This window comes from Apodemus sylvaticus, chromosome 5 (assembly GCF_947179515.1).
Source record: "Apodemus sylvaticus chromosome 5, mApoSyl1.1, whole genome shotgun sequence".
Lineage (NCBI taxonomy): Eukaryota > Metazoa > Chordata > Mammalia > Rodentia > Muridae > Apodemus > Apodemus sylvaticus.
The window spans coordinates 103,348,021-103,375,886 of record NC_067476.1 but is presented as its reverse complement, the minus strand read 5'-3'; the positions used below and the strand labels follow the sequence as shown (position 1 = coordinate 103,375,886).

General features: G+C 41.0%; 2 protein-coding genes across 3 annotated transcripts in view; one reads left to right on the top strand and one right to left on the bottom strand.

The window, feature by feature from the left end:
• Positions 1-27,866, top strand: part of Ttbk2 (tau tubulin kinase 2) — a 111,689-nt gene that overhangs the window by 75,607 nt on the left and 8,216 nt on the right. For both annotated transcript variants that reach the window (XM_052183319.1, XM_052183318.1), the window contains 5 exons: positions 9,079-9,236; positions 13,400-13,616; positions 19,187-19,398; positions 21,164-21,752; positions 24,862-26,132. In XM_052183319.1, the coding sequence (XP_052039279.1) occupies positions 9,079-9,236; positions 13,400-13,616; positions 19,187-19,398; positions 21,164-21,752; positions 24,862-26,132 (2,447 nt within the window). The remainder of the gene's footprint in view (positions 1-9,078; positions 9,237-13,399; positions 13,617-19,186; positions 19,399-21,163; positions 21,753-24,861; positions 26,133-27,866) is intronic.
• Stard9 (StAR related lipid transfer domain containing 9) overlaps positions 3,416-27,866 on the bottom strand; it is a 140,767-nt gene continuing 116,316 nt past the window's right edge. Inside the window, exon 34 of the mRNA XM_052183314.1 lies at positions 3,416-3,948. The gene's annotated coding sequence lies outside the window, so the exon portion shown is untranslated. The remainder of the gene's footprint in view (positions 3,949-27,866) is intronic.

The window sequence follows — 27,866 nt, the reverse complement described above, 5'->3', positions numbered from 1 at the left end:
GGGAGAAGGAGATACTACTCCCTTGCTCTCAACTCAGGAGCTCCACTGTGCTACCTGGGCAAGGCTTAGGGCCCATTCTCCAGAGTGCTACAAGAGAGGGCCAGCTCTCCAGAGTGCTGTATGCACTGAGGGATGGGCCTAGTCGTACACGTGCGCTGGACATCCACATAGTCTCCAGTGGCTGCCCTGACCAGGGACAACCATGTTCTCTAGTGGTAATATGAGCCACGGACATTGACACTGATCCCTGAAGCTGGTGTAGGCTCAGACTCAGACATGGACCTCAGCAGCAGCTCAGGCTAGACCTCAGCATGGCCCCAGGTGATGGGGCCACTCACAATAGCCTCTTCCTCTCCACCCTGGAGTCTCCAGTTCCATCTCTCTTTATAATGCTCAGGCTGCTCCACTTTCCTTTCTCTCCCTTCTGACCACCACATGTTCGCACACTGTGGTGGCCTCTACTGTTGACATCCTCCAAGCCCGACTCAGTGGTGAGGTGTGGCAGCAGTAGTGTGTTTAGGGGCTCATCTGTGTCGTGTGCTGGAGGGCAGGTCTGTGGGTGGTGTGGTGTTCCACAGAGCTCTGTCTTCCCCCTGCCCTGCCCTGCCCTGCCCTGCCCTGCCCTGCCCTGCACTGCTTGGATTTGATTTGATTTGATATTTTTGAGTCCTAGGCATAAAAAATGTTTGACAACCAAGCCAGGCATCAAGCTAAGATGAACAGAAGACTGCCATCTACTCTGCCCCTGCTGACATAAGAACACCACTACCACCAAGGTGTGTCTTTGTCAGTTACCAGGGGTCCTAGCAGTTTTTAAGTCCTGGAAAAACAAGATTTGTTTTTTCTCCTCTCATAAGTATAGAAACAAACAAACATTTTTTATTTTACTTTTTTGAGACAGGGTCTCACTGTGTAACTCTGGTTTTCGTGGGACTCACCAGATAGATGAGACTGGCCTTGACCTCACAGATCTGCCCGCCTCTTCTTCCCAGGTTCTGGGATACAGGAGAGTACTCATTAAATAGAGGCTACACCAAAATGACTTATCTCCTGGTTTGGGGAATTGACAGCAATTGTGGGATTCTGTGATGCTGATAATGTCTGTTTCCTGTGATTTGCTTTGTTTGTTTGTCTGTGTGGTTGTGTAGCTGGGGGCGGGGGGTGTTCCCCCTCTTGGTGCTGGGGCCAACACAGAGTCTTCTTGTCTTTGCTAAGTAAGCACTCTGCTACTAATCTAAATCCCCAATTCCTGATAATGTGTGACTTAAGGTATTTGGAGACTACTTAAAGCAAAGAATGCTTAGTAGGTGTTTAAGGTAGCACCCTCACCCCAAATGTAGGATTGTGTTGGTCCTGTGGAGAAGAAAACTAAGAGAAAGAATGTTATAAGCAGATGCTTAAATCGTGAGGTAAGAAGAGGATTGAAATAAAAGCTCAAGATTGTAAATGAAGGGAGTAAGTGGCTTGATGGCCAGATGATGTAGGGCTTTATAAACTGTTTCAACAAGTTTTATTCTAAGTGAACAGGAAGCCTTAAAAGTGTTAAAAATGACAACAACAACTCCCAGGGATATGTTGATCTTTTTTGTGTTTCTTTTTAAATTTACATTACATATTTATATGTAAGAAGGTACACATACCAAGATGCATGTGTGGATCAAAGGACAAAGTGTGGGAGCCAGCTTTCTCCTTCCACATGTGGAGTCCAAGGATCAAATTACTGGGCTTGGAACAGGTGTCTTCATCATCTGAGCCATTTCACCAGTTCCCTGTTTGTATTTTAAGAGGATAGCCTTTCAGCTGTGTGCATTACAATAAAGCAAAGAAGACTTGAGTTGGGAAGATGTTGAGGCAGTGCAGTGGAAAGAAAAGAGGCAATGTGTGTCTACGCACTACGTAGATACCTTGATTATGTTACACACAAGTCAGCTTGTTGTGGCTTTGCTAGGCAACTCTCAAGTGGTTTCCTGTGCTTACAGGCTTTGTAGTCAGGGGAAGGAAGGTCAGGTATGGATGTTTGTTTATAATACTTTGGCTTACTAGCCAGAACTCAGTCACCCTGGCCACTTTCTACTTGCAGTGGAATGGCCAGGAAGATAAAGACAATGATGGCCTTGACATAAATATAAGTGTAGAGTGGGTCATTTCTTGTCCCTACCCGTGACCTTCTCTCCTTTCATTCACACTGTACTTGTGTGATGGGGCTAGATGTTGTCAGGTCCGGGTCCTGGCCCTCATTCTGGAATGCCTGTTCGTCCTAACATTACTTATCAATAATTGATAGCCTGGCCCAGATATTTTCTCCAGTTTCTTCCATTTTCTACTATATAGGAATAATTTCTTAAAGGACTTCTTTATTTACGTATTTTATGTATATGAGTACTCTATTTGCATGTAGGCCTGCATGACAGAAGAGGGTATTGGATCTCATTATAGATGGTTGTGAGCCACCATGTGACTGCTGGGAATTGAACTCAATATCTCTGGTAAAGCAGCCAGTGCTCTTAACCACTGACCCATCTCTCTAGCCCTCAGAAGTAATTTCTTGAGCTGAACATTTTTATTGTTTGTTTGTTTAAAACAAGGTCTCTGAATGTAGCCTATCTATGAAAAATATGAAGATTAGGCTGGCCTGGAATTCACAGAGATACCCCTGCCTCCCTGCCTCCCTGTCTCCTTACATCTCTGCCCTTTTAGGAAGGAAAAGAAGGAAGAAGGGGTCATTATATTATGGGGATGCAGCAGGGTCTTTGGGTAAGCAGAAATGGTAGGTGAGATTAAAATACTTGAATTTCTAGCAAGGCACAGTTGTTCATGCCTTTAATCCCAACACTTGGGAGGCAGAGCTAGGTAGATCTCTATGAGTTGAGAGCTGGCCTTATCTATAGAGCAAGTTCTAGGCCATCATGTGGCAAGTTCTAGGCCAGGGATTCTTTGGTGACATTGATCACTATGGGCCTCTGAAGGAGGCCCCAACACAAGTTCTTTAGAAGAAGGCAATGCTGCCTTCTTCAGGGTGGTCCCCTGGCCAGGGAATTGACCTCTAACCCAAATGGAAAATTGAGTTTCCATTCAGAGTAGGAGTTCTGTACTCTTGATCAGAAGTTTTTGCTTAACAAGCTTCTGTTTCAACATTCTCCTGCTCTGCAAAGGTTTTCCTAAAATCATGTAGGAACTAGATTAAAGTCCCTTTTGGAATCTCTGGGGCCTGGCAAAGATGAGGCTTCCAAGAAATAGAGGGGCATTTCTGGCTTTTTAACCAAGAGAGAACCTGATTGCTTTTCTTGAGGGTCTTTTTACCCTAAACTTCCTAGCCAAATTTTACCTCCTGTTTTCATCATCACCAGTCCACAAAGTAACCCTGACTATTGCTACAGAATTGGGCTACTGACTGATCCATCTCCCAGCTGAATGGAGTTTGGGTATAGCAGACAGTATATCCCTCCATTGGGTCTATCTAGAAGACTTCAAGGGTGCATCGTTAGTTTCATTCATACAAGAGTTATTTGTAGGGGAAGGAAGTCCTCAACTGGTGCCTGGAGAGAATCGAGGAAGTGGTAAAGGCAACCAGAAGAAACCAGAACACAGGATATTTTAATACTTTTTAAAAACATTTTATTTATTTTTTTAATGTGAGTACACTGTTGATCTCAAGACATTCCAGAAGAGGGCACCAGATCCCATTACGGATGGCTGTGAGCCACCATGTAGTTGCTGGAAATTGAACTCAGGACCTCTAGAAGAGTCTCTCCAGCTCATGGATATTTTTAAATGTCCAAGTCAAAAAGTCCATTAGAATTTCTTAATGGGCTCACACAATCATTTGTCTCCTCATTTTCCTTTGGACTCCAGGGGTAGTCTCCACAGCAACATTGAACCCTGGGTCTGCTTTCAGGTATTTTGATAGCAATTGGCTAGAATTAGTGAGAAGTTTCTTTCAGATTGATTCTAGAAAGAGAAAAGAGAAATTTAGCCATCACTTAATTTTCTGATTAAAATAATAGTGGGCCTGTCTCCATAGGCTGCAAGTAGGTGCAGAAGTGAGCCAGGGTCTGAAGTTTTCTATTTGGGCAACAATTGTTTGTCAAGGAGAAAATCACTAATGAAATATGATTGTCTAAATACCATTTTCTATGGATTTACATCTAGTGTTTGGAAAGTGAGTGAGTGCCCTTGGATTGATAGAGAAGCACACCAATCATTCAGCCTTCAATTATAGTTTCAAAAATCTTGGGTGCGGAGACCATGCAGGTGGCCTTTCCTTTCAACTTTTCCAGAAATTCCATTCTGGAAAACACGTAGCTGTCTTCATCTTCATATATTAGTTCTTTACTAAATATTTCCATCTGTTCGTTCTACTAACATTTTCTTCTATTTACTGATTTTCTTCATACCATGAAGCATAAAAACTAACAAATATGATCTGTCATGAGAATTTTCTTCATGGGATAAGACTGACCAGTGTTATTGTCAAACCAGAGTTCAGTTTCACTGGAGTTCACCATGAGCGCCAGTGGCCTGAGAGCAGCTGTACTGGAAAGGAACTCTTCACTCTGTATGGGTGATGGTGTCTCCATTGCCTTCCTCAGTGTGTGTGTGTGTGTGTGTGTGTGTGTCTCACACATACACACACACATATAAACATATATTGTAGCTCTTCCCCTCAAGGTCGCATGTAGTCAGGACAGATTTGCATACAACTAGCTAGGAGGAGTGGCTGGATCTTCTCCAGAATTATATTGGATACTCTTCTGTGTAGGAAGGAACATCAGCAATCAAGAAGAGCTTTTCTGAGCAGACATTGTTGGTCTGGTTAAGATGCCGCTGTTTGGCTTAGAGGATAGTGCTATGGAATGTCACCTTAATAAAAGAAGCCTGCACTCAAGCTCTGCGCTATGCTTGCCCTGTGATAGAAGCCACATCTAAGCCACATGCTGGGCCCCTGTGATTTAGGCTGTGCTTCAGCACCTTTGCGAGTCACAGTTGTCTGTAACTCCAGTTTCAGTGGATAATGCCCTTTTCTGGTCTCCTTAGGTACCAGGAACACATGGTACACATACAATAAATGCAGGCAATTGCTCATACACATAAAGTTTAAATTAAAGAAACTTTAAAAATACCAAAAGCAGAAACCTTGAAAACAGCCAATGCTGTGTATCCTTCTAATTGTTTTCTTTTGTTGTCTTCTGTTTTACTGTTCCCCATCCTCTGTTCCCCAGAGGATGGGTGCAGTACAACTTTTGGGTTTTGCTCACATATGGGGGAAATACCCCGAAGAGCAGAGAAGCAAAAAATATGTGCAATTTTTACCCATTTGATCTACTTATATATCACTAAAATGAGTTGAGGTCTTTTACATTGATTGATCTTTGAGTTAGCCAAGCCAGTATTGGCATGGCACTCTCTGGGTTAAGTGCGCTGTTCATCCATTAGCTTGCACTTAGTCAATTAAAATACAGAAGTCAAGGTCCTCAGTGAGATTTGGTATATCACACTACAGATAACTCCTGTTTTCAGTTTCTTTCCAAAGGCAAATTAAATTTTGTATGAAGATAAATGACACTGATTGTAATTTGTGCTAAGGATGAGAGGACTATTCCTCCATCGGGCCTATGCCCTATGACTGCTGGATACTAGCATCAAACATCTTTGTGGGACTGGAGAGATGGCTAGGCGGTTAAGAGCACTGACTGCTCTTCCAAAGGTCCTGAGTTCAAGTCCCAGCAAACATATGATGGCTCACAACCATCTGTATAGCTACAGTGTACTCATATACATAAAATAAATAAATCTTAAGCCGGGTAGTGGTGGCGCATGCCTGTAATCCCAGCACTCTGGGAGGCAGAGGCAGGCAGATTTCTGAGTTCGAGGCCAGCTTGGTCTACAGAGTGAGTTCCAGGACAGCCAGGGCTATACAGAGAAATCCTGTCTCAAAAAAACCAAATCCAAAAAACAAAAAAACAACAACCAAAAAAAAAAACCAAAAGAAAAATCTTTGTGGGCTGCACATGGTTAGGTATTGAACCAAATTACTTTAGAAAACACATTTTAGTTAAATTTGAAAAATAATGCATAAACATTTTAAAATTACAAAGAAGAAATAGAATATTCAAATTACTCAGAATCTCATTTTGATTGCTCTTTCTGTCTTGAATAATTTTAAAGTTTATTTAAGCTTATTAGCTTATTAAGCTTTAAAGTTTATTTAAGTTTATTTAAAATTTAATAATTTTAAAGTTTTAAGCTTTAAAAATCATTTTATTGTATATCCATTCAACAAAAAATACACTGCTTAAATAGAATGTAGTAGCTTATACCACGTGCACATCATCACATGCACACAAGTAATAGCAATGCTGATGAAAAACTTTGAAAGAATTCATGAGCCGGGCAGTGGTGGCGCACACTTTTAGTCCCAGCACTTGGGAGGCAGAGGTAGGTGGACTTCTGAGTTCAAGGCCAGCCTGGTCTACAGAATGAGTTCCAGGATAGCCAGGGCTAGGCAGAGAAACCCTGTCTCGACAAACCAAAAAAAAAAAAAAAAAAAATTCATGAGAACCTTTATTTAGAAAATCCTGGGTATACCCAGTCCCCTCCCTCCCTTCTTTCCTTCCTTCCCTGGGTTTCCCTCCCTTCCTCCAGCCCTATCTCCCTCCCAGCCCCCACCCCTTCTGCAGCATGGCCCATAGGTCCAGATGGAGGGCCCTCACATATCCAAGGGAAGTGTGTGCAATATAACTGAGCTACATGCCCAGTGCTCTGTTTTCTGTAACCCTGTACTTTGAATGTTCTGGGGTACTGTGGCTGTAACACAAGTAACCTACATAAACAAAATTAGCACCAAAATAATTTCCAAGATTTTATTTATTTATTTGTTTATTTATTTATTTATTTTTGTTTTTGTTTTTTGTTCTTTTGGTTTTTTGGTTTTTTTAAGACAGATTTTATAATCATGCCTTTTTCCAATTCCTTTCCTCTCCTCCATTTCCTTTGCTATATCATTTTCCTTTGTGAAAGTTAAAGTTATGCAAATCTTTGAGTAAATATTTTTGCTGATATTTATTCTTAAAATATTTTTTTAAATAACTATTATTTGTATGGTTACTTTTAATTCATGAAGATATAGTGATAAATAAGATCAGACATGTGCTGACTTCTTGGTGTTTACAGTAGGTTAAAAGAAGAATTAAACACTCGGAATGATAGATTTAAGTGATAGCATTTCATGCTCCTTGTTGAAACATGCTTCTTTGGGTTATTTTGAGAACTCTACATTATAGGGTTTGGGCTTCACTGGCCACCTCTATCCTTGGTTACCTTTGTAATGTTTACACACCAGTTGTGTACCCTAGGCCTTTGTCTTTAGACCTTCTTGATAAGGTCTCTAAATGGAATTCACTGGCCCTGTGACTGTAAATAGTGGTATTTATATGCTATTTACTCACGGCCTGCTCTGCAGAAAATCCTAGTCACCAAACACCTCACTTTGCATCTCATGTACTCTGTTCACTTTCATTCTGTCTGTCCTCTCCAGCCTTCCTCAGCTTTGTCCACAGGGTCTTTGGGCTCTTTTCCAAATCACATTCAAATCACTTATCAGTTCCTCTGTAACCAAGCTGCTTTAACTGACAAGTAGCCTCCTCACTGGTCCTAACTGGTTCTTGTGGCACCTTTTATCATCATTTGTGTCCATTTATGGCTTCTGTTGTCGGCTTAAGAGCCAGAGTCATCTTTTTAAACCATAAAGATAAAGGCAAAATGGTCCAACAAGAAGTGTTGGCTTCAAAAAAAAAGAAAGAAAGAAAAGAAAAGCGGTGGTGGCCCACGCCTGTAATCCTAGCACTTTGGGAGGCAGAGGCAGGCGGATTTCTGAGTTCGAGGCCAGCCTGGTCTACAGAGTGAGTTCCAGGACAGCCAGGGCTACACAGAGAAACCCTGTCTCAACAAAACCAAATCCAAAAAAACCAAAATAAATAAATAAATAAAATAAAATAAAATAAAAAATAAAAAGAAATGTTGGCTTCAGGTCTGGAGCAAGAACTGTGAAAATGAATTTCAGAGGGCAGGATACTGGCAGAGTAAGAAAGAGGATTAAAGCATAAAACTATACTCATGAATTGAAAGTAGGTTAGGTATAGATAGATAAGAATGAAATTGTATTTGAAACGAGCCAAACTAAAAGCATAAATTTGACTACATACAAATAAAAGTCTTTTGTGTGTGTGTGATTGGGGTTTTTTGGTTTTTTGTTTTTGTTTGTTTGATTGTTTTTGACTTTGTTGAGACAAGGTTTCTTTGTGTAGCTGTCCTGGAACTCTATCTGTAGACCAGACTGGCCTTGAACTCACAGAGATCTACCTCTTCTGCTTCCCCAGTGCTTGGGATTAAAAGCAATCACTACTGTCACCTGGCTCATAAATGATAGTTTTAAAAAGACATATATACACAAAGAAAGATCAAGGAATTACTTTATGCTCCTATCTTGGGCATCCCAGCTATAACTACTGGTTATTTATTTATTTAAGTTGAGTCATATAAAAATGCCCTCTTTACAAATATATTAATACATACAAATTTATACATTTATACAAATATTATAAATTTATACAAACTTATAAATTATAAATAAGTGGTTTGTGTGAATAGATATGAGTATATATATTCACATGTTACTTCCTTTCTACACACTAGTACCACAGTCAACATTAGTTTATTAATTAACATTATTTTCAGTGGCTAGATGGCTCAGCAGTTAAGAGCATCAACTGCTCTTGGTCCTAAGTTCAATTCCCAGCAATTGCATGGTGGCTCACAGCTATCTGTAATGGGATTTGAAGCCCTCTTCTGGTGGTCGTCTGAAGGCAACTACAGTGCACCCATAGAAATAAAATAAATACATCTTTTTTAAAAAAACATTATTTCTTATCATCATACACATGGTCCCAGTTTGTTTTCTTCTTGAGCCATGGATTTTGAAGGGAATCTCATTATAAATCCTCATTTTAAAGGATCTGCTTTAGATGAACGTGCCTCAATTGCTGTTGGCTCACTCTAGTTTTTTTTCCCTTTGTGGTTTAGCTTCTAACATCCGTGTTTGACAATAGCATCAAGACCTTTGGAGTAATTGAGAGTGACCCCTTTGACTGGGAGAAGAGTGGAACTGATGGCTCCCTAACAACCACCACCACCTCTGCCACTCCTCAGCTGCATACCCGCCTGACCCCTGCTGCAATTGGGTATGTCCTACACAGCTCAGCGTGCGGCCTTCTGAATGCAAAAATTTTCTTTAATCTACCCCAAGTCCCTCAACTTGAGCATTTCCTGGAGTTAATCCTTTCCTCACTTATGCTTTGAGTTACTTAATTCAGAAAATACCTTCTATGAAATGGGAGTTTACAGCTAATGGGAATCTGGAAAGAATGAGTCATAATTATCCTTTTTCATTTTTCTGTTTGATTATGTTGCTTATTTGCTTTTATTAATCATTACTAATGTTATGATCTTTCTTGTCTATTTTTGGTTGTTTAAGACAGGATTTTTCTGTGTAGCCCTGCCTGTCGTGGAATTTAATCTACAGACCAGGTTGACTTTGAACTCAAAGATCTGCCTGCCTCTGCCTTCCCAGCTCTGGGATTAAAGATGTGCACCACCACCGTACAGCATAGTCTTAATTCTTTCTTTTCTTTTCTTTTCTTTTCTTTTCTTTTCTTTTCTTTTCTTTTCTTTTCTTTTCTTTTCTTTTCTGCTCTTCTCTTCTCTTTTCTTCTCTTTTCTGGTTTTGAACTTGTGATGATTCTCTTTCCTCAGTCTCTTGAGTTCCACTATATTGTTCAAGCCTGGTGCCTGTGGAGTCTAGAAGAGGGTAACATGTCCCCTGGAACTGGACTTATGGATGGATGTGAGCCTCCATGTGGGTGCTGGGAAACAAACCTGGGTCTTCAGCAACATCAGCAAGTGCTCGTAACCTTTGAGCCATCTCTGCAGCCCCTGCTTTCTCTCTTTTCCATCTTTTTTCTACTCATCTTTCCTTCCTTCCCTTTGGTTTCATAGGTGTTAGGGATGAATGCAGGGCCTTGGTATATGATGGCCAAGTGCTGTACCAACTCCTACCCTTCCCGGTAGTGCTCATATTCCTGAATGTGCCAACATTTGCTTAGTGAGAAATTGTTTCTCTCCTTTTGTCAAACTATGGATTAAGAGAGTTTAGGAAAAGGGGACACACACACACAGACACACACACACAAACAATATGGAAGGAATGAAAACTAAGGAATTAAATACAAAGGAGAACTGTGTCATGTGGAAGAGAGCCTGTATGGAAAAGATATGGATGAGTTCCCTGACGTATGTGATATTGTATAGCAGGTAAGGAAAGTTGGGGATAGATGTGCTTTATTTCCTGAGAAGTAGAAAGGGGAAATAGGAAGTGGAACTGTTATAGCGGAGGAGAATGATAGGTGTAAGGGTTTGGAACATTGAAGGATCAAAGTGTTTTAAGAAAGTGTCGTCAGTAGATGAACCTTCCAGGAAACTTTCCTTGTATCAGTAAATTACATTAAACTCATACCTGAAAAATCTTTCATTACTCAGTTCTGATTTTTAATAATTTGTATATTTGTACTATTTCAGGCCAAATCACCTCTTTACTCTGTTTCTTATGTCTGAACTACAGGAACTGCTTTACTAGACTGTGAGGTTTTCTTCTGAGAACCGTGGTCAGTGAAGAATGAATTTTCTAGATTGTTTACCTAGAGTATTGATAAAGAGATCATTGAATATTGACCACTTAGGCAGAGGTAGAGGCAGGGTAGGAAACCAGAACAAGACAATGAAGTATCCAAAGACCATTTATGCTAGGGCACATTGTTACCTTGAACAGTACTTCAGGGTGGTTGCCTGAGAGGACTTCCTCTCTTTTGATTATTTGTTTAATTTTTGCTTTTTTGGAGGTTTTGTTGTTCTATTTTGTTTTATTTAGGAGTCAGTGTCTCATTATATATCTCTGACTTGATTAGAACTTGCTATTTAGACCAGACTAGCCTTGAACTCACAAAGATCCACCTGCCTTTGCTTCCTAAGCACAGAGTCTAAAGGTGTGCCTGGCAAGGTTATCTATTTTGCTGTTCACAGTAATAGCGTATGTCAAGACAGTCCCCTGAAGACTTTTTTCCTAGGTAATTCAGGTTACTTGTTAGAAGTTTCTTTGTTTGCTAAATCTTGTGTTCAGCCAGAAATATTTTTTCTTTCCTTTTATTTTTTTAAAGATTTATTTTTATTTATTTTATTTATGTGAGTACACTGTAGCTATCTTCAGACACACCAGAAGAGAACATCAGGATCCCATTACATATGGTTGTGAGCCAGCATGTGGTTCGCTGGGAATTGAACTCAGGACCTCTGGAAGAGTAGTCAGTGCTCTTAACCACTGAGCCATCTCTCCAGCTCAGAAATATGGTTTTTTTTTTTTTTTTTTTTTTTTTTTTTGGTTTTTCGAGACAGGGTTTCTCTGTATAGCCCTGGCTGTCCTGGAACTCAGTCTGTAGACCAGGCTGGCCTCGAACTCAGAAATCCACCTGCCTCTGCCTCCCAAGTGCTGGGATTAAAGGCGTGCACCACCACCGCCTGGCCAGAAATATGTTTTTAAACACTAGTATTTATGGAACATAGAGTTATCAGAGGCCTTCTGAGTTTAATAACTGACTAATGACTAAAAAGTAAAAGCCTGTCATGGGCTAGCAGGCTGAGTGATGTCAACTTTGTAAATAGGACCCAGAATTCATTCAAAGGACATATTCATAGCTAAGCGTAATAGCAGACTCCTGTAATCCCAAGATTTAGGAAGACTCAATCCCAGTATGGAATCAAAGTAAGACCTTCTCTAGAAAGAAAGGAAAAAGGGAATGTATAGACAAATACCTATTCATATTTTGTATTTTTCTCATGGAGAACTGTATGGATTCTAGAGGGTTTCCTCCTCCTTTGTTGCCTGAGGCCTTACCCCTGATAGGAACTCAGTAGAGAAAAGCAGTGTGCACATTGCTATTTCAATTGGGACTTTCTTTCATCTTATTGTTTGTTTGCCACTTGGTTTGCTTTTCATTTCTGTGTTTTTGTAGACTTTTTGTTTGTTTGTTTGTTGCGGTTTTTCTAGACAGGGTTTATCTGTGGCTGTCCTAGAACTCACTCTGTAGACCAGGCTAGCCTCAAACTCAGAAATCCGCCTGCCTCTGCCTCCTAAATGCTGGGATTAAAGGTGTGAGCCACTACTGTCCAGCAGGTTGGGGTTGTTTGTTTGCTTGTTTGTTTGTTTTTGTTTTGTTTTGACTGTATAGGAGCCATATCCTTTAAAAAAAAAGATTTATTATGTATATAGTGTCATGCCTATGTATACGCAGGCAAGCTAGAAGAGGGTACCAGATCTTATTACACATGGTCATGAGCCACCATATGGTTGCTGGGAATTGAACTTGGGACCTCTAGAAGAACAGACAGTGTTCTTAACCTATGAGCCATCTCTCCAACCCTTGTTTTGTTCTGTTCTGTTTTGTTTAAGAGCAAGAAAAAGAACATAAAATGTAGTGGGTACAAAGATGGGAATGAGTCTAGGAGGTGAAAATGATCAAAATACATGGAATGAAATAAAATAAACAGTAGCACACATTTCACACTAAAAAGTCATATAATCCCTATTTATTTTCTATAATTGTTTTTATTATTGGCAAAAATGGTAAATTATTTTATTTGATTGATGAGAGCTTCATGGAAAGTAGAACAGATGTTTCAGACTTTTAAAATGATTGTTGGCCAATGGTGGTGGTGCACGCCTTTAATCCCAGCACTCACTAGGCAGAGGCAGGCAGGTCTCTGTATGTTCAAGACCAGCCTGGTCTACAAAGCAAATTCCAGGACAGCCCGGGCTACACAGAGAAACCCTGTCTTGAAAACAAAAGAACAAACAAACAAAAAAAGTGATTGTCAAATCAGTGAGTTGTATTAAGATTTGCATTGAAAGTCACCTTGAAATTTTTAACTTCTCCTAATTTAGAAAAATGTTCATTTTTCAGTATTAACATAAAATTAGTGTTAAAAAAGTTTTAGATATACTTTACCTTTTTGTTTGTTTGTTTGTTTTGTTTTTCTTGACAAGGTTTCTTTGTATATCCCTGGCTGTCCTGGAACTCACTCAGTGAGTTCCAGTAGACCAGGCTGGCTTCGAACTCAGAAATCCGTCTGCCTCTGCCTCCTAAATGCTGGGATTAAAGGCGTGCGCCACCACTGTCTCTTAATTAACTAAGGCACTTAGCCCTTAAAGTTAAGAGACAAAAATGTAGTATTGTCTTATGGTAACTTTTTATTCTCATCTTTTGAAGTTTTCTGGTTTCCTCTCCTAACTTTTCAGAATTGCAAATGCTACCCCCATCCCAGGAGACTTGCTTCGAGAAAATACAGATGAAGTGTTTCCAGATGAACAGCTTAGTGATGGGGAGAATGGAATCCCTGTTGGTGTATCACCAGATAAATTGCCTGGATCTCTGGGGCACCCTCGCCCTCAGGAAAAGGATGTCTGGGAAGAGATGGATATCAACAAGAACAAGATAAAGCTCGGGATTTGTAAAGTACGTATTTCTTACATACAAAGTAATCTCTTTCTGCTTACTTACTACTCTTTTCTTATTGATTCACAGTTGGGAGTGGGGGCATGAGAGAGAGTGTATGTGTTTTTTCTGCCATCTTAGTCCGGAGATCAAACCCTGCTCATCCTAGTCACACCAGGGAGGAGCCCTGAAATTGATTATCCAATAGCAAGTTTTCATCCCTGAAATCATATATATAGACAGAACATCATATGGACCAAGCAGGTTGGTTTATGTGTTAGAAAGATATATGTGTATGTATATATATATATATATATATATATATATATATATATATATATATATATATATATATATATATATATGTAATGACAGTTGAAGAATAGACACCATGAATTGAGAGTTGAGTAAGCAAGAGTTCATGGGGAAGGTTGGAAGGAAAAAAGGGAAAGGGGTAAATGATATAATTTCACTTTCATTTAAAAAAAAGAAAAAGAAAAAAAAAAGCCGTGGTGGTGGCGCACGCCTTTAATCCCAGCACTTGGGAGGCAGAGGCAGGTGGATTTCTGAGTGAGTTCCAGGACAGCCAGGGCTACACAGAGAAACCCTGTCTCGAAAAACCAAAAAAAAAAAAAAAGAAAGAAAAAAAAAGAAACATTATCCACTAAATAGTACCACCAGCTTATGAGTCTCACTTGTGAGGATAAAGTAGAACAAAGTATTGCTACTTATTTTATCTTAAAACTTTTTAAAGATTTTTATGTATATAGCTGTTTTACCTACATGTATGTATGTATGTATGTATTTGTACGGCACGTGTTTAGTACCGGAGTCATGGATGGTTGTGAGTCTTGATGTGAGTGCTAGGAACTAAACCCAGATGCTCCTCAAGTGTAGCAAGTGAGCTAAGCCACCTCTCCAGCCCGCTGTCCCCACTAAGCCGCCTCTCCAGCCCGCTGTCCCCACTAAGCCACCTCTCCAGCCCTCTTGATATTTACTTTAAATATTTGAAACTGTGATTTTTTAGCTAATGTGGTCCAAAGTGCTCAGGTTTAGATATACCAAGCATTAATATTCAGTGTATGTTATGGAAAAGATAGATATTTAAAATACATCAGGAGTGTGAGTGGGAATTAGTGGCAAAGCACTTGACTACTAGCATGTGTAAGGCTCTGGGCTTCATCTCCACCACCACCATAAAAGAACTGAAGAAAGGAGGAAGGAGGAAAATCATATGACAAACAGAAAAGAAATACCTATAGAACAAAAATGGGTCATCTTTGCAGATGATGTTACCAAGCTCTGTGCCCTCTCTTGACTCTGATCAGTGTCGCCCTGTTCACAGCCTTGGCGGACTGTCTCTGATGAGGTGAAGAGGCTGGCAAGTCAGGGAGTGGGAAGATCACAGATCACACTTGATCATAAACTGGTAAAGTGGGTGATGATAAATGAAAGAGAATTGTACACAGGTACACTTGTGAGTATGGAAGAGAAATAGGTGGGTTTTTAACTCTTGGGCAGATTATTCCCAGACTCAGTTACACAGTGAGACCTTGTCTCGAAAACAGTAGCAATGAAAAGGGTGTAGTTGAGAAGGAGGCTGAGCTTAGGGCCCAGCCTTAGGATATGGCTGTGGAAAGGCCAGGCGTCCTCTCATGATGGGTTTCGCACCTCCCATGATCACCTTAATCAGTTCTGAGGAGTTTGTCCTGACTTTGTACCACTGTTAATTATGTAAGTATAAATTTGAGAGGAGAGGGTGGCATAGAGATAAAAATGAGAACAAAGTATAATAGAATATATGTATGAATAAGATAAAAAAACCCAGTTCTTTATCTTAAGGAGGGACTGGCGAGGTGGCACAGCTATTAAAAGATATACTGCTGTTAAAAAGGCCCTGAGTTCAGTTCACGACACATCTATGTCTGTAGGCTCACAGCCTTTAACCCCAGCTCCAGATCTGATGCTTTTGGATTCTTGAGAGCATCTATACTCAGTGTTCATGTACTAACACTGGCGAACACAAGCCCACATACACAGACACACACACACACACACACACACACACACACAAAGTGCACGGGCATAGGCACCGGCACGCATCGGCATGCAGTTAGATTTTATTTTTATTTTAGTTTTCTTTTCAGTAATTTATCTTTTTATTCACTTTATATGTCAATCACAGTCCTCTTCTTCCTCTCCTCCCCACATTGTCCCTTCCCCTTCTCAGAGAAGGGGCACCTCCCTTGGGTATCACCCCACCCTGGGACATCTAGTCCAGCAGGACTAAGCACATTCTCTCCCACTGAGGCCAACCAAGCAGTCCCAGGTAGGGGAAGGGGATCCAATGGGAGGGAGCAGAGACCGAGAGAGCCCCTGCTCAGCTAGTTAGGGAACCCACACGAAGACCAAGCTGCACATTTGCTACAGCTGTGTGGGGAGTCTAGGTCCAGCTCCTACACATTCCCTGGCTGATAGTCCCCTCTCTGCCTGAGTCCCCATTGTCCCAGGTTAGTTGGGTCTATGAGCCTTCTTGTGGTGTCCTTGATGCCTCCAGCTTGCCCACTTCTATCCCCCACTCTCCCACTTCCTGAGTTCGAGGCCAGTCTGGTCTACAGAGTGAGAGAGTGAGTTTCAGGATAGCCAGGGCTATATAGAGAAACTCTGTCTTGAAAAACCAAAAAAAAAAAAAAAAAGAAAAAGAAAGAAAGAAAAAAGAGAGAGAGAGAGAGAGAGAGAGAGAGAGAGAGAGAGAGAGAAGAGAAGAAAGAAAGAAAGAAAGAAAGAAAGAAAGAAAGAAAGAAAGAAAGAAAGAAAGAAAGAAAGAAAGAAAGAAGAGAGAGAAAGACTTCCTGAGCTCCCTGATGTTTTGCTGTGGGTCTCTGTATCTGCCTCCATCTGCTGCTGGATGAAGCCTCTGAGGAGACAGTCATGTGAGGCTCCTTTCTGCAAGCAGAGCAGAGTCTCATTAATAGTATTAGGGGTGACTCTCTCACGTGGGATGAGTCTCAAGTTGGTGTAGTCATTGGCTGGCTGTTCCCTCAGTCTCTGCTCCATCTTTATCCCAAGTAATTTTTTTTGAAGTGAAATGTTATCTTTTTTAAGGGGCTGGAGAGATGGCTGGGGCTGGAGAGATGGCTGGGGCTGGAGAGATGGCTCAGTGGTTAAGAGCACTGGCTGCTCTTCCTGAGGTCCTGAGTTCAAATCCCAGCAACCACATAGTAGCTCACAACCATCTGTACTGAGATCTGATGCCCTCTTCTGGTGCATCTAAAGACAGCTACAATGTACTTAGATATAATAAATAAATCTTTTTAAAAAAAAAAAAAAAGGCCTGGCAGTGGTGGCGCATGCCTTTAATCCCAGCACTTGGGAGACAGAGGCAGGCAAATTTCTGAGTTCGAGGCCAGCCTGGTCTACAGAGTGAGAGAGTGAGTTTCAGGACAGCCAGGGCTATATAGAGAAACTCTGTCTTGAAAAAAAGAAAGAGAAGAGAGAGAGAGAGAGAGAGAGAGAGAGAGAGAGAGAGAGAGAGAGAGAGAGAGAGAGAGAAAGAAAGAAAGAAAGAAAGAAAGAAAGAAAGAAAGAAAGAAAGAAAGAAAGAAAGAAAGAAAGAAAGAAAGAAAGAAAGAAAGAAAGAAGGAAGAAAGAAAGAAAGATATCCTTAAGGATATATTCTTAGTGTGTTTGGTCTGCTATAATTAAAATATCATGAAGTAGGTACCTTACAAACAACAGAACTTTATTACTCATAGTGATCAAGACAGATTTGGGGGTCTCTTTAGGATCCTCTATAAGGACACCAATTTTATAAAGACTCTGCCTCTATGACCTTGTCATTTCCCACATACTCCATTATCTTTGCTTGGAATTAGGAGTTCAATACATCATGAGAATATAGAATTTCAGATTATAGCATAGCATATATACTTTTTGTCATTTGTAAAAGCATTGATAGCAAGTGGTCTGGCTAATGAATAATGTCTACACATAGTAAATAGTCAGCAATGAGTAGTAAAAAGTAAGGATTCGCTGGGCAGTGGTGACGCATGCCTGTAATCTCAGCACTTGGGAGACAGAGGCAGGCAGATTTCTGAGTTCAAGGCCAGCCTGGTCTACAGAGTGAGTTCCAGGACAGCCAGGGCTATACAGAGAAACCTTGTCTTCAAAAAACAAATAAAAAAAAAAGTAGGGATTCAATATTGTGTGTGTGTTGTTGGAGATTGAACTCAGTGCCTCTGTCACACTAAGCTACTTTTGCTATCTGATTTTTGGAATATCACCTGGGAAGGTCCTGATGGTGCCAGAACAAACTGGATTTTAATAGTTTTGGGGATTTTTATTTTTATTTTATGTGTGTAGCTGTTTTGCTTGCATGTATGTCTGTGTGCCTGTTGCCCACAGATGCCAGAAGTGTGTGTCAGAGCCTCTGGAATTAGAAATACAGATAGATGTGACCCGCCATGAGTGCTGTTGAGCCACTGCTCCAGCCTGAGAGATTTGATTGTTTGGATTTGTTGGTTGGTTTGAGACAGACTGTGTAGCCTGGAGAAACTCAACCCTTTGTATTATTACTCTGTGCCCAGCCTTCTGCTCTCTGCCCTGGCAGATTCCAGCAGCTTCTTGTTCTAGCCCAAAGTGTTGGTTTTGTTGTTTGTTTCTGAGGGAGGGAATGAGAAAGGGGCATGACAGTTTTGGCAGTCTCTCCTAATTCTTCTTAGGTCTGTATGTCTCAAAGATATCATCCTTCCAAGATTTAGTTTTAGTATAGTAGAATAGGGTTCTTTAAACATATAGATAGATGGGCTGGAGAGATGGCTCAGTGGTTAAGAGCACTGACTGCTCTTCCAGGGGCCCTGAGTTCAATTCCCAGCAACCACATGGTAGCTCATAACCATCTGTAATGGGATCTAATGCCCTCTTCTGGTGTGTCTGAAGACGGCAACAGTGTACTCACATACATTAAATAAATAAATATTTTTTAAAAACCATCTAAATTGACTTGATGTAAGAAGGAAGGTCTTAAGCATTTTTAGACTACTCTTGTACCTAAAATAGTTTTAAGTAAATTATTACTAACACCAAGTATAAACCTAGAAAAAAAAACTGAGTATAAAGACTTGACAAGGGCCATATATGTGCAGGTACTCATGGAGGCCAGAGTCTTCAGATCCCCTGAAGTGGGAGACACAGAAGTGGTTGAATTACCGGATGTGGGTGCTGGTACTCAAACTGTAGTCTTCTGCAAGAACAGCAGATGTTCTTAACCTCTGAGTCATTTCTCCAGGCCCAAAGTCAAAATATCTTAGTTTTCTTGACTGGTGAGGTGAGTCAGGAGGTAAAAGTGCTTGCTACCTTGCCTGGCAACTTGCATTTAGGAGAGTCAGATCCCACAAGTTATCCTCTGACTTCCATATACAATAAGTAAGAAAGTAAGTAAATAAATAAATAAATATAATTTTTAAATTAAAATTTAGAAAATTTAATTTTCTGAAAACATGTGTAATCATTTGTTGACATTATTTCAAAGGCATCAGTGATTTCTCCCATGTATAAATTTGGAATGATTCTATTTATGTTTTTTTTTCTAGGCAGCTACTGAAGAAGAAAATAGCCATGGTCAAGTAAATGGTATTCTCAATGCTCCAAGCCTTGGTTCACCAATTCGTGTCCGGTCGGAGATTACTCAGCCAGACAGAGATGTTCCATTAGTAAGGAAGTTACGTTCTATTCACAGCTTTGAGCTGGAAAAACGTCTGACACTTGAGCCAAAGCCAGATACTGACAAGTTTCTTGAAACCTGGTATGTAATATATCTTTTTTTCCCCTATCACTCTCTCTTTTTAAAACTTCCTTGTTACTATTGTTATTGTTGTTATTATTATTATTATATTTTGTCTCCACTATGTAAATTCTTTCACATAAGAAATTCTTGTGTTTTTACAACACTGACACCATTAAGTTTCCATTTGTTCATATCTTAGGTTTGTATCCTCATTCTTAATGTGACTTGTCTAATATCATTACAAATTTTATAGCAAAGTCTTTGTCTTTGAGAATTGCTAACTTTGTAATGCCAGATACAGTAGTAAAATGAACATATTTGCGGTGACTTTGTTAGAAGATGAACTCTTTGAGGCAACAGTACAGAGGGACAAAGGCAACATTAGGTAGGAATGGGGAGCACACAGAGATAAGGTGCAGTGGGAAATAACATAAGTTTATCATTTTGCCCTATAGCACTCACATCTAGAGATAGAAGGAAAGTTAAACTTTATAGACAATGTATATAAATAGTATAATGACTGATTCCTTCGATCACTTAGGCACATTCTGCCCATAGCAAATTTTGGTTACAAAATGGAAATGAAAATGTAAGATTTGAGGTCTGTTTACCAATCATAGGCTTCAAGAGAATTTAGAGATAGTTGTATGTAGTAGTATACACTGTAGTCCAGCTATAGCTGTGCACAACAGCTCTGGGACAGTTGGCAATGAAATGTTGGGTTAACAAATCTGTGGCAAGCCAGGCAATGATGGTACATGCCTTTAATCCCAGCACTTCGGAGGTAGAGGCAGGCAGATTTCTGAGTTCAAGGCCAGCTTGGTCTACAGAGTGAGTTCCAGGACAGCTAGGGCTAAGAAAGAAAGAAAGAGAGAAAGAGAGAAAGAGAGAAAGAGAGAGAGAGAGAGAGAGAGAAAGAAAAAGAGAGAGAGAGAGAGAGAAAGAAAAAGAGAGAGAGAGAAGAAAAGAAAGAAAGAAAGAAAGAAAGAGAGAGAGAGAAGAAAAGAAAGGAAAGAAGGAAAGAGAGAGAGAGAGAAAGAAAAGAAAGAAAGAAAAGAAAGAAAGAAAGAAAGAAAGAAAGAAAGAAAGAAAGAAAGAAAGAAAGAAAGAAAGAAAGAAAGAAAGAAAGAAAGAAAGAAAAGAAAGCAAGCTGTGGTGGGGGCTAGAGAGATGGCTCAGAGATTAAGAGCACCAGCAACTCTTCCATAGGCCTTGAGTCCCAGCAACCACATGGTAGCTCACAATCATCTGTAATGGGATCTGATGCCCTCTTCTGGAGTGTCTGAAGAGAGTGACAGTGTACTCACATAAAATCTTTTTCTTTTAAAAGATGTGGATTTGGGCTGGGGTATAGTTAAGTTAGTATAGTGCCTGTCTAGCATACATGAGATCCTGGGTACAATCCCAGAACTACATACAAGTATATGTTATAGTCCCTGTCTGTGATCTCAGCTAGGAAGGTTGAGTCAGAAGGATCAGAACAATGAGGCTTGAACAATGCTTTAACCATTTGAAATACACTTAAGATGAGATATAGACAAAAGAGCAATAGGAATAAAAACTAACTTTGACAAGGAGTCAGACTAATAAAAAGATACTTTAAAGGTGGACAGTGTTGGGGAAGAGCAGGAACAGTAAGGAGAGGCCATCGTGACCCTGGGAGACTCCCCTTGCTTTCTCCACACACATTCATTATACTTTTGTAAGTTCCACATAGAGTTTATCAAGATACAGTAGATGTTTCTCTAAGGACAATTGAGTAACTTTTTTTCATTTTCTTAAGCATGGAGAAAATGCAAAAAGATTCAGGTGCAGGAAAGGAACCTGTTCTCCCTGCTCTGCCTCATAAGCCTTGTGTCCCTGTTGTGTCCCGCACTGACCACATCTGGCACTATGATGAAGAATATCTTCCTGATGCCTCTAAGCCTGCCTCTGCCAACACCCCGGAGCAGGCAGATGGTGGTGGCAGCAACGGATTTATAGCTGTTAATTTAAGCTCTTGCAAACAGGAGGTTGATTCCAAAGAATGGGTGATTGTGGACAAGGAGCAAGACCTTCAGGACTTCAGGACAAATGAGGCGTTAGGCCATAAAACAACGGGAAGTCCCTCAGATGAGGAGCCTGAAGTGCTTCAGGTCCTGGAGGGGTCACCTCAGGATGAAAAGATCCAAGTAGGTCCTTGGACTGACAATCATCACTTAAAGAAGGAAAGAGCAGGTGTGGTTTTAGCACTTTCTGCTGAATGTCCTGCTACTGCTGCTTCAGAACTATATACAGATAGGCTAGACGTCCAGGCTGGAGCTGCAAGTCAGTTCATCACAGTGACTCCCACGAGTCCCATGGAAGCACAAGCGGAAGGACCCCTGACTGCGGTAAGAAATGGCTTTTGTCATTGTTCTGCGTTACCTGCTCAAGGTGCTATTAAGAAAAGCATGGGTCATCCGTGGTGGTACACGCCTTTAATCCCAGCACTCAGGGAGGCAGAGGCGGGCAGATTTCTGTGAGTTTGAGGCCAGCCTGATATACAGAATGAGTTCAAAGACAATAGAGGAACTCTGGTCTCAAAACAAACAACTGAGGAAGGGGGGTGGGGGGAGAAAAGCCTGAGCTGGGTGTGGTAACACATGCTTTCAATCCTTATACTCAGGAGCTGAATCTCTGTTTGAGGCCAGCTTCTTTTACATAGTTCTGGGACAGTGAGGTCTACATAGACCTTGTCTCAAAACAACAAAACAAAAAAGAAAAAACTGGGGCTGGGATGACCCCATCAGCAAATTACTACTATGCATACATAAAGATCTGAGTTCAGACACTCAGTACCTACTTAAACCCAGGCAGTTGGAGTATGCATGGAGCTGTAGGTGGGGACAAAGACAAATGGGTCCCTGGCGCTTGCTGGCCAGCCAGTCTAGCCAAATCACTGAGTTCCAGATTTAGTGAGAGATCCTGTCTTTAAAAAATGTGTGTCTCGGGCTGGAGAGACGACTCAGCGGCTAAGAGCACTGGCTGCTTACTGTTCCAGAGGTCCTGAGTTCAATTCCCAGCAACCACATGGTGGCTCACAACCATCTGTAATGGGATCCGATGCCCTCTTCTGGTGTCTCTGAAGACAGCTACAATGTATTCATATAAATGAAATAAATAAATCTTTAAAAAAAAAAAGTGTGTCTCCATACATAAACACACACACCCACATGCACATATACACACTGAAAAGAAAGAAAACAAATAGCTGGGCAGTGGTGGCACACGCCTGTAATCCCAGCACTTGGGAGGAAGAGACAGGTGGATTTCTGAGTTCAAGGCCAACCTGGTCTACAGAGTGAGTTCCAGGACAGTCAGGGCTACAAAGAGAAACCCTGTCTTCGGAAAAAAACCAAAAAAACCCAAAAACAAAACAAACAAACAAAAAAGAAAGAAAGAAAACAAAGGTTTTCTGTGGATGGGGGGAGGGGAGGAAGGGGGATCCACAGCTATAGTCCCTGAATTTACAAAGCTAAATAAAGAAGAACACTGTAAATTCAAGCCTATTCTGGCCAACTTGGCTGTAGGAGAGACCCTGTGTCTAAGTAAATGAATAAACAACAGGAAAGAAAGGCAGAAAAAGGAAAGTAGGTTAGTTGTTCAGTTCAGATTGTGCAATTAGAAGCTTAAGCAAATGGGTGCATGTAAACAATAGTATTTACACTACATTCTATAGTGAAATTGCAATAGGGAAACAAAGCCAGACATAGTGGCACAGGCCTTTGATCCCAGCACTTGCTCTGTAGACCAGGCTGGCTTCAAACTCAGAGATCTGCCTGCTTCTGCTCCTGAGTGCTGGGATTAAAGGCATGTGCCACCACCACTTGGTTTAGCTTACTTTTTTTGTTTGTTTTTTCAAGACAGGGTTTCTCTGTGTAGCCCTGGCCGTCCTGGAACTCACTCTGTAGACCAGGTTGGCCTCGAAGTCAGAATTCTGCCTGCCTCTGCTTCCCAAGTACTGGGATTAAAGGCATGTGTCAGCATTGTCTCCTAAATTGAAATGGTTTTTGTTAAAGCACATTTGCACTTGGCAGGTATAAAAGACTTGGAAAAGACACTGGCAGTTAGGGTTTCATTGCTGTGAAAAATTATTTCCTACTTTTCCAATCAGGTTACTTTGTTGGTCTTCCCTACCAACTCCTCCATGACTGCTTTGTACAATTGTTTGTGGCCTATGGAAAATTAGCCCAAGGGAATAAACTAGTCTACTCCAACCTGAGTTTTATTTTAGGATTTTTTAGTCCATTCCTGTAATCCCAGTACTCAAGAAACCAAGGAAGGAACATTACTGCAGTTTCCAGGACAACCTGAGCTACAGAGAAACTCACTATGTAGACCAGGCTGGCTTTTTTTTTTTTTTTTTTTTTTTTTTTTTTTTTTGGTTTTTCGAGACAGGGTTTCTCTGTGTGGTCCTGGCTGTCCTGGAACTCACTGTAGACCAGGCTGACCTCGAACTCAGAAATCTGCCTACCTCAGCCTCTCAAGTGCTGGGATTATAGGCGTGCGCCACCTTGTCCGGCTTTTTTGTTTGTTTGTTTGGGACCACGCTGGCCTTGAACTCCCAGATATCTGCCTCAAATGCTGGAATCAAAGGTGTGTGCCCCACACCTGACCTATACAGTTTTTGCTGGGGTTTTTTTTTTGGATTTTTTTTTTTTCTGAGACAGGGTTTCTTTGTGTAGCCCTGGCTGTCCTGGAGCTCACTCTGTAGACCAGGCTGGCCTCGAACTCAGAAATCTGCCTGCCTCTGCCTCCCAGAGTGCTGGAATTATAGGCGTGCGCGACCACCACCCGGCTTGTTTTGTTTTCTTTAAATCTATTTTATGTGTATGGTTGTCCTGAACCCAAGTGGCCTATATTGGATTCACCTAAAGCATCTTAAGCAATCTACTTCCTTATTTTTATTTATTTTTAAATCTTACAGCATAGTTTAGGCTTGAGCCTTGCCCACCCAAGAGCTGGGATTATAGCTATATAGCACCATGCCCATTCTGTCTGGGAGTTACTTCCTAGGTCAGTGAGGTGATTTCCTGTCTCTACTGGTTGTAGGGCAGGATTTACATATCTGTAAACCTAATTATGTTCCTGACACAAAGTGAAATAGATTTCAAACAATTTTGCTGACTCCATGCCCATATCAGAATTTTCATATATATATACTTGGATGGAAAGTGAACTTAAGTCGTCTCCTGTGTGTTAGGGAACAAGCAAAAAGAATCTCCAGGGGAATTATTGGGGTTTCTTTGTGTCACCCTGGCTGTCCTGGAACTCACTCTGTAGAGCAGGCTGACCTCAAACTCTGCCTCTGTCTCCCAAGTGCTGGGATTAAAGGGATGTGCCCAGCTCATTTTTGCTGCTCTTATAAATTAAAATCTGAAGTATCACATCTCAAACCATGCCTCTGATTGATAACCCACATAATTGGATTTTTTTATATTTTTCTCCCTGCTTCTCCAGATTACAATTCCTAGACCTTCTGTGGCATCAACACAGTCAACTTCAGGAAGCTTTCACTATGGCCCACAACCAGAGAAGAAAGATCTTCAGCCCTTGGAGCCCACTGTAGAACTTTACTCTCCGAGGGAGAACTTCTCAGGCTTGGTTGTGACAGAGGGTGAAGGAGCTAGTGGAGAGAGCAGAGTGGATTTGGGACCTCAGATAGATCACACTGGTCATGATATGTTACCCAACATGAGAGACGGTGACACATCTCAAGACTTGGGACCAAAAAACCCTCCTGACCATAATAGATTAGCTGTGAACGAATTTGAAACTCTCCCTGGAGAAACAGAAGAGAAAAGCATTCTTCTGGGCTCAGATAATGAAGATGAGAAGTTAAATAAAGGGCAGCAGCACTGTATTGAAGTCTCTCTCCCAGGAGATTTAGTGACTGCAGAAAGGGATCAGTCAGCTACCACAGAGCCTCTGGATGTGTCAAAGACACAGAACTTTAGTGTGGTGCCAAATCAGGACAAAAACCATGAGATAATGAAGCTTTTGGCAGTTGGAACTTCAGATATTTCTCCACAAGCCATTGACCCACATGCTGAAGGGCAGACAGGCCAGGTGACAGCAATGCAAAAAAATAAGCTATTTAAAGATGATGGTGTTAAGAGTGAAACCCTGCCAGGTCAGGGAGACCTCTCCACTTTTTTGCACCAAGAGGGTAAGAGAGAGAAAGTTGTCCCTAGAAATGGAGAGCTCTATCATTGTGTCTCAGAGAGTGAGCATGGGCCTCCTACCCGGAAGGACATGCTCAGGTCATCCTTTGTGACCAGGCACAGCCGGATACCTGTTTTAGCACAAGAAATAGACTCAACTTTTGAATCATCCTCCACAGTTTCTGCAAAAGAGAAGCTTCTACAGAAGAAAGCCTACCAGCCAGAAATAGTCAAACTTCTGGTAGAAAAAAGGCAGTTCAAGTCTTTCCTGGGGGACCTCTCAAGTGCCTCTGATAAGCTGGTAGAGGAGAAACTAGCTGCTGCTCCAGTTCCCTTTTCTGAGGAGGAAGTCTTCGCTCCCTTTTCCAGACTGGCAGCAGATTCCCACCTGAGTAGATCAGTTGAAGATAGCTTTCTGTCACCCATCATCTCCCAGTCTAGAAAGAGCAAGATTCCAAGGCCAGTATCCTGGGTCAGCACAGATCAGATTAATAGCTCAGCTTCACCTCAGTTCTTGCCTCGGCCGCCACCGGGAAAGCCACCAGTCAGGCCTGGAGTAGAAGCCAGGTAACTTCGTGCTCTCCATGTGTGTAGTGTGTAACTGTTTTCACTTGTGCTTTACCGTAGGACAGCAGTGGTCGCAGTTCCTTCCACAGTACACCCTTAGGGCACAGTACAGATTTATTGAGGACAATGCATTTTGTTTCCACTGAGGCAAAATAAAACAACATAAAATTCGCCATCTTACTCATTTTAAGTGTCCTTTTGGTGGTGTTAATATTGCTAATTTTGCTATGCCTATTCAGCACTATGTACTTTAGGGCCCCCTTCATCATATAAAATTGAAACTAAGCCCATTAAACAGCAAACTTCCATTTCTAGCCCCCAACAACACTTGATTTAATGTATGGCTTTGATTATTATAAGCATTTCATATAAGTAGAATCATATAGTGTTTGTTCTGTTGTAGCTGGCCTGTTTTACTTAGCAGGGAATCTTTATGGTCATTCATATTAGTGTCTATCAGAATTTCCTTTCTTCTACAGGTAGTTGGGAAGAAGGGGACTTCTGTCATTTTGGTATTTGATGTATAGAGGCCTTACATCATCTATTTACATTTGTGTGCATGCCTTTGTAGGTGCAGGAGTCAGAAGGCAGCTTGTGGGAATAGGTTCTCATAGGCCCTCAGAGATCCAACTCAGGCCCTCAGATTGACAAGCACTTTTCCTGCTGATCTATTTTGCTGGCCTCCAACTTAAATCATTTTGTTCTTTATTGTGTCTTTGTCCTTATTTCTATCTGACTTGTGTGTGTGTGTGTGTGGTGAAGCCTTACATTCCTTTATTTTTCCGATTGTGTAGTTGTGCCTGTTTTCATTGTGGTCAACATAGAATAGACAGTCCCCCAGTTCTAGCATTCCAATTGGGTTTTGGGAGTGTAATAACAGGGACATACCACTGTGCCCCTTTAAGTCACCTCCACATTCGTTGTATTTATTCAGATCACAAGATTACATCTTCATTTTATGTGCTCAAACTGGCCTTGAACCCCACCAAGGTTATAGATGTGCAACAATCACAGTCAACTTTAATTGAATGTTTTTTATAAATAGCTATAAGAATAATAATCACCTTGAGAACTGACTATGTATTTATCATTTACTTTATTCAGATCTTTATTTCTTGTATGGCTTCAAGTTACTGTCTGGTGTCCTCTCATTTCAGTCTGCAGTAACTCCATCTAGCATTGTAGACGACAGGTCTAGAGGTAATATTAAGTGGTTATGTGCTACAGGGATTGAGCCCAGGGCATCAAGCATGCTAACAAGTACATATTCTACTTCTCACTACATTGCCAAGTCCCTAGCGCAGCTTTTACCTCATAGCTTTATTTCTCTCTCATCTTACTTCTCTACATGGGATTCTTAGAACTTTAAAATCTCAGTCCTTAACCTTTTGACTCAGAACTTCTGATGAGAAAAATATTCTAGGACTCCTTATATATGACAAGTTGCTTCTTTCTGACTGTTCTGAGGATTCTCTGGAAATTTGATTGTGTGTCTTAGTTTGATTGGGTCACTGTGGAGTCATTCTGCTTGGCAGTCATTGAGCTTACTGAATGCGTTATCTTGTCCTTAATTAAATTTGGGCAGTTTCCAGCTGTTCTTGAGTAATCTTTACTTTCTTTTCCTTCTGCAGCTCCTATGGTGCCTTCATCCATCCATGTGCTAGTCCCTTACCCTCTTCTTTAGTCTTTTATCTTTCTGTGATTCAGACTCAGTATCAGTTTTCCTATCTTACC